This window comes from Hydra viridissima, unplaced genomic scaffold (genome assembly GCF_058129835.1).
Source record: "Hydra viridissima isolate aposymbiotic clone 2 unplaced genomic scaffold, HvirCarnegie_v1 scaffold_3, whole genome shotgun sequence".
Classification (NCBI taxonomy): Eukaryota; Metazoa; Cnidaria; class Hydrozoa; order Anthoathecata; family Hydridae; genus Hydra; species Hydra viridissima.
The window spans coordinates 8,475,348-8,482,934 of NW_028324302.1; the positions used below are offsets into that span (position 1 = coordinate 8,475,348).

Here is a 7,587-nt window from a genome sequence, read left to right on the forward strand (position 1 = left end):
AGACTTATATTTGTTGACGCTGAAGATGATGATGATCCTGAAGATTTGCCTTACAATGGACCTTACAATGATACTATAGTTTTAGATTACAATTCGATGAGTGTTGAAGAACAAAATGAATATGATGATTATATATATAATGAATTTTTACAAGATATGCGTAATGTAAGCGTAGAATACATTAATGAGGAGGAGAAAAGAAATAGATTAAAGATTGAGGCGTTGATTGAAGGTTTTAAAAAAGATGAATATAGAACGTGTGCTTCTGCTGCTTAAAAACAATAATCATTTTATTCTTTACATGTGAGGAATAAAATGATGTATAAAAAATAATTTTTTTGTGATAATAAAATGGAGAATCATGTGCATAAAAAAAATTTTTTTAATAACGATCGAAAGGCTCGTCATAAATCATATCTTTTTTTCGATAAGTATTTGAAGCATCCTCCTGTAAAAGTGGGAAGTAAGTATGAAATATTTGCTCAAAAAGACATCACACTACTTCGTCTGAGTCATCAGAAATTAACTTTTATGTTTGGAATAAAACTTAAAAGCGGATTAGCTTTAGTGAATTTGAGAGAAAGCATAAAATCTAAATTGGATTATTTCAATCAAAGCATCATACTATCAGAGTCGGTGGATAATGTGATCATGGAAATTCATAGTAACAGCAAGTCAGATGTTATTATTAAAAAAGGGGAAAGTTTAGGCTTTGTCATTTTCATAAATGAGTGAAAAAAAATAATTTTTTCGTTTAATATAAAATGGAATACAATCACGATGCTAAATCTAAACTTTATCCAGTTCTTCCAACAGCTCCTGCAGATGATGGAGGACATGTTTATAGGCTTCAGAAAATAAGCGAAGTCCAAAAAGAAATGGACAACGAGAGGAAAAAGAGAGTGCATCTCAGCAAAAAGTATCATCGCGCTTTCAGAATCATTTCTTTTGTAGACTCTACGTTGCAAGCAGGTGGTCTTGCACTTGGAGTTGTTGGAATTGGAACTTTGAGCACCATCGCTGCTGCTCCTATTGCGATTGCGTGTGAAGGTGCGGCTATTGGAATGGGGTTTTTATCCATTGTAGGAGGACAAGTCAACAAAAAACTAGCATTAAAAGCGGAGAAGCATGAAAAGATTAAAGTGTTGGCAGAGTCGAAATTGAACACCATCAACAGTCACATTTCAAAGGCTTTAGTAGACAACATTGTGAGCGATTCAGAGTATGAATTGATTTTAGACGAGCTTCAAAAGTTTAAGAGTCTGATGAAAGAAATAAGAACTAAAACAAAAATCAACATTGACGAAATAACTAAAGAGTCGTTGATCCAAAAAGGAAGAGAAGATGCAATAAAAGCGTTCAACAACATGTTTAAGAAAAATTAATATTTTTTAACGGATCCAAAGAATCTAAGAAAAACACATTTAAAAACATAATTAAGTCTGCGTTTAAGTTTTTTTCTTGCGTTTTAAAAAATGTCCTTTTTTAAAATACTAGACCCTAACAAGAGGGATGAACTGGTGAAAGAATTTGTTGAAAGAAGAAAAAGAATCTATCAAGATAGTTTGAATGAGAATATTTATGATACTAATCTTTAGACTGATTTGAGCAAACTTTACAAGCCTCTGATTGAAAGCAATGAAAAGATGATCAAAAGCATCGAAGAAAGACGCGATAAACAAGTACCTCCCAGTTTTGATGGGACAAATCATTTAGGAGACATTTCATCCTTCTATTTAAATAGGTATAATAATCGATTCGTAAACAATGTTGAAAGAAATTTCGAAATTAGTAAAATTGGTGATAAATTACACTTTGGAAAAATGGAGGTGAAGGTGGATGGAGATGATATCGTTGTCGGAGGAGAAAGGTATAAAGGAACAAAAGGCCTTTGGGAGCTTATGACAGAACCTGAATCCTTAAACGAATGGATCGATGTTAACCCCGAAGATTTGGAAAATTATGAAAAAATTATTTTCGACTCTGGTGCTATTTTCACGGAATCAAATCCAAACAAGCCAAAAGCCTCCGGAAACAAAAAATACGTTAAGATTATATCACCTTTTTGGGATAAATATAAAAGTAAAACTAAAGTCAAAAAAGGTCATGGCGTGATTATTCTTCCGAGCGATCCAAACGCTCTTGTGGAAAATCTCAACTTGAGCATCGCTGCAGGACATGCTGGAAATAAAGAGTCGAGAAATGTAGCTGTTTCCATTTGCGACGAGCTGTTGAGACAGAATAGGATTAATAAAGACGAGTACAAGGCCATGATAGCGTATATCGATATGAAATAAAAAAATCTTTGTAAATAAAAAAATGATCGTTTATAGAAATAGATATGTTAAGAGACATATTGTAGGTGGAAGTGGAATCATGGAAACGTTTAAGAATTTTTTGAGAAGAGCAGCAGCTTCAAGCGCTTCAAGAGCAGCATCTACTTTGGCTAATAAAATTGCAAAAACTGAATTGGGAAGAGAAGCCATCATGGCTACTAAATCTGCAGGAAAAGAGCTTGCTTCAACAGCCATTTCCACTGCTAAAGATGTGGCTATTGATAAAGGTAAAAAGACCATTGAGAAATTGTATGCCAAGACTGGAACTCCAAAACCGCGTGAAGCTGCAAAGAATGATCTCAGTCTTAAAAGCAAGGAAATTATTTCAAGCATTGTTAACAAAGCAGCAGCACCACCAGTTATAGATGAATATTCTATGTTTGGATCAGGATTGTCAAAGAACAACGCGATTAGAATACAAGACTTGGTAAAAAGAGGAAATGAACTTTTGATGGCATGAGGATTCGCAAGCGAATCTAATAAAATTTTTTTCTTTGATGTATAAAAATGGCAAATTCCGATGTTTTAAATTTTACAGAAGAGATTACTGTGGATGAAGAAATTGAGAGATTCGAGTTTCATGAATACGAGTCTGTGAATAAGAATCTAAACGATGGAGAAATAAGAATCAATATTGAACAGCAAGATTTGTTCACGCTTCCATCTGAGGCTTACCTTTTGGTTGAAGGAAGACTTTTAAAAGCGGATGGAACTTCCTACGCTGATGCAGACGTTGTTACTCTTGTAAATAACGGTATCATGTATTTGTTCAGTCAGATTTCTTATCATTTGTTGAATTTAGAGGTGGAGACTGTTTACGATCCTGGACAAGCTACCACCATGATTGGATACCTCAAATATCCAATAGAGTTCCAATTTTCTGAAGGAATGAATCAGCTGTGGAATAGAGACACAACAGCTTTAGCAGATCTTGTCAACAACACTGGATTTAAGCAAAGACATGATTACATCATCAAGCAAGGTGAAGAAAAAGGATCGTTTTCGTTTTGCATCCCTTTAAAACACATTTTTGGATTTTGCGATGATTACGATAAAGTGCTATATGGATATAAGCATACACTTACTCTTGTGAGAAAAAGCGATAGTGATGCTATTTTTAGAACAGAAGCAACAGCTGCAGGAAAAATAGATCTTAGCAAATTATCCTTGTTTATGCCTCATGTCACACCCTCTGTAGCAGCTAGCAACAATCTTTACAAACTCATTGAAGCAAAAGTAAATGCTCCCATCGCGTTCAGAACTAGACAATGCGATACCATTGCCGTTCCTGTAGCCAACAACTTTAGTTGGACGCTAAGCCAAAAATCTGGTAGTGAAAGACCGAGATATGTCATTGTTGGATTTCAAACCAATAAATCTGGAAGTCAAACAGAGAATCCTTCAGTCTTTAATCACTGTGACTTGAAAAACATATATGTCACTTTAAACAGTGAAAGATATCCTGCTGTGGATTACGATTTAGACTTTAATAACAACAAATACTCAAGAGTATATAGAGACGCATGCAAGTTTGACAATAGACTTTATGGGATAAACGAAATTATATCTCAGCCTAATTTGACCGCCTTAAATTATAGGTACATTTGTCCTCTTTTTGTTTTTGATGTAAGCAAGCAGTCTGAGAGGTTAAAATCAGGAGTGATAGATTTTAAAATAAAAGCGACATTCAATGCAAACGTTCCTGCAAACACTCAGGCCTTTGCTGTCATCATTTCTGATAGATTGATTATGACTAAATCAAATGGAAGCAGAATGGAGTTTGTTTATTAGATGCAGAGCATCCAATTCATTGAAATGTTTTTCAAAATAATATTTTTTTAAATAAAAAATGAGATATACGAAAAAGGATTTGAAAAAATTACTGAAAGAAAACGGAATTTCCAAAACGTCAAACAATAAAATGTCGCTCATGATGATTGCGATTGAAAACAACTTGATAGATAAAAACATATTGATTAAAGACGTGAAGGAAGATCGACCTGTGGGTAGACCGAAAAAGTATTTAAATCTGTTAAAAGAAGAATAAAATGATACAGTTTTTTCCATTTTTTCTAGAATGTAGTATCAAAGAGACTGACATAAATAAAAAAAGACATCTTGAGCTTCTTGCATTTGGAAAAATAGGTGTGTTTTGTGAATCTGTTTACGCCACTGAAAACGGAAATTTTAATATTCCAAAAGAGTACAGTGATGAAGAGAGAGACAAGCTTTACCTACTTGTATGGAGTGGTGAGACAGAATATTCACGAATGAAAAAGAAAATCAAAGAGCATCTCAGTACTTGGAAAGTCTTGCCTAAAAAAGAAAAGCTAAGAATGATTGACAATTATGTGCTTGGTTTGGATTGTGATTTCGAGGAGAAGAAAAAGATTTCTGGAAATCTAAAAAGCGCAATTTTAAATCATTCGCTTGGTTCCAATGACATTGTGTATGAAAACTTTAGAATCCTTCAAATCCATATAAATTCTTCAGATGCTAGAAATGAAAAATTAAAATTGATTTAAATAAAAAAAATCTTGATATAATAAAAAAATGCCATACACAAGAAAGTTTTTGAAAAATTTGTTAAAAGAAAATAATGTTTCCAAAACGTCAAACAATAAAATGTCGCTCATGATGATTGCTGTTGAGAACAACTTGATTGATAAAGATGCCATTTTGGAAAACTCAAAAGAGGTGAGACCAGTGGGGAGACCGAGAAAAAATGAGAAAAAAGAAAAGAAGCCTATTGATCCTAAATATGCGAGACTTGGTTTAATTAGAAATAATCCTTTAAGTTTGAGAATAACTCATGTTGATACAGGCGAGGTGGTGGAATACAAGTCTGCTTACGAATCATAGAAAAAGACTGGTCATGGATGGAATTACTTTGAATGTAGAAATGGAAAAGTAGTAGATGGATACAAGTATGAGATTTCTGGAGTAAGAACTTTTTAAATTCTTATATTGAATTTAAAAAAAATTGAAAATGATATAAATAAAAAATCTTGTGTTAATAAAATGGAAAACAAAACGGTGAAAGAATTAAAAGAAATTGCTAAAGAGCAAAAAATAAGAGGATACTCTAAAATGAGAAAAGGAGAACTTATAATGGTTTTACAACCTCCTAGAGTTGTCTCTGCTCCTGCTGCTTTTCGTAGACCTACTGTGGTTAGGTTTGTTCGGCCAGCTGTAAAAGTTTCTGTAAAACCTACAAAAGTTTCAATAAAGCCAACAAAAGTAAGGATTGTTCCTTCCGCAGTGCGAAAGCCTCCTATTGCTCCAAAACCTGTTGTGTGAAAGCCTCCTATTGCTCCAAAACCAATTCATTTGCAAAGACCTATCCTTGACGAACCTGTTTCAGATTTAACACCTGCTATAGCACCAAAACCAGTCATTCCACCTAGACCTTCATTTTTTTCAAGTCTGAAGGCAACTACAAAAAGTGTGGCGTCCTATGTTAAAACTAAGTTAAATGATGTTAAAGAATGGGTGGATCCTTACGTTCCCGAAGTAGTTAAGAATCAGGTAAGCAAAGCAGTGAACAAAATTGATGAAAAGATAAAGTCTATCAAATCGCTTGTATCAAAAACAGAGTATAAACAACCTGCTGTAAAACAACCTGTGGTAAAACCAATTAAAGTAAAGTTTAAAATGACTGAACATTCGGCAGAGGGTTCTGTAAGACAATTTTCTTATAGACCTTCTTCTCGATACCAAGACCTTGCATCCTTTTTTAATTTGGTGAGAGAGTCTGCTATTCAAACCATGGAAGGGGAAAGAAACACCAGAGTAAGAATTATTTTAACGTGTGAAACGAAATCTGTAAGCATGATGACTGGTGAAGAACTGACTCGGGAAGCAAGCTTTTCATCAAGATCAGAGATTGTTCTAGCGACTACAGATGTAAGAGAGCTCATGGGTGAGATGGAAGGAAAAGTCTTGGAAAGTAGTGTCAAATACAATGCTTTAGGATCTAATTGCACTATATCTAAGATTTTAAGAATGGACATTAACTTTACTGATTACGAGCCTATCAGCGGTTCTTTCTATATTGAGCTGTCTAAAGAGCTGAAAGACAAAAAGGCAATCATCAACATGGAAAACAAGGACGATCAATGCTTTAAATGGTCAGTCACTCGAGCGTTGAATTTAAAAAATAGAGACAACGAAAGAATTGATAAAGACTTGGTTCTAAAATCAGAAGAACTGAATTGGGAAGGAATGGAGTTTCCTGTCAAGCTTAATAAAATCAATAAGTTTGAGAAAAATAATCCAGACATTAGAATCAACGTCTTTGGGTATGAAAATAAAAAACTTTACCCTTTGAAAATATCTGACTTTGTAGATCGAAAGCACTGCATTGATTTGTTGCTTATTTCAAACGAAGACACTGACCATTATTGCGTGATTAGAAGTTTGAGTCGGTTATTATCTACACAAACATCAAATCATCAGCACAAAATGTATTATTGCAGAAATTGCTTACAAGGTTATGACCAGGAAGAAAAGCTTCAACAGCATCAACCTTATTGCTATGACAACGATGCAGTAAGAATCGAACTTCCTAAAGAAAGAACGACCGTTCATTTTAAAAACTATAACAAGTCTATGAGAGTTCCATACGTTGTATATGCAGACTTTGAAAGTTTCATCAAACCTCTTAACACTTGCACACCGAATTCGAAAGAGTCGTACACCAGACAATATCAAAAGCACGTTCCAAGCTCCTTCTGCTATTATATCAAATGCTTTGACGATAGCCTTTACAAAGGAGAACCAGTCATGTACACAGCTGAAAGCGAAGAGGATGACGTAGCTCAAAAATTTATAACCATGCTTGAAGCTGACCTTATAAAGATTCTCGACAAGATTGATATAGTAAAAAAGAAAGTGGTAACGGATGAGGATGAAAAGAATTTTGAGACTGCAACTCTATGTCATATTTGTGAATCAGATCTTAACAGTGACAAAGTGTGGGATCACTGTCATTTAACTGGAAAGTATCGAGGAGCTGCTCATAACAAATGCAACTTGAATTATAAACTTCCAAAATTCATACCCATCATTTTCCATAATTTGTCCGGTTATGACAGTCATTTGTTCATCAAGAAATTAGGTGGAAAGCTCAATTGCATACCCAACAATGAAGAAAAATATATCAGTTTCTCGAAAAAAATCAAAGTAAGAGAATTTATTAATAAGAAAGGTAAACTTCAGGAAGTATGGAAAGAGCTAAGGTTTATCGACA

At 34.1% G+C, this 7,587-nt stretch overlaps 1 protein-coding gene across 1 annotated transcript; it reads left to right on the forward strand.

The window, feature by feature from the left end:
• The first annotated feature begins 2,792 nt into the window (after positions 1 to 2,792).
• On the forward strand, positions 2,793 to 4,127 carry LOC145194768 (uncharacterized). Its single transcript, XM_090081981.1, has 2 exons — positions 2,793 to 2,802; positions 2,875 to 4,127. The coding sequence occupies exons 1-2, from the start codon at positions 2,793 to 2,795 to the stop codon at positions 4,125 to 4,127; spliced, it is 1,263 nt and encodes a 420-aa protein (XP_089938107.1).
• The last annotated feature ends 3,460 nt before the right edge of the window (positions 4,128 to 7,587 follow it).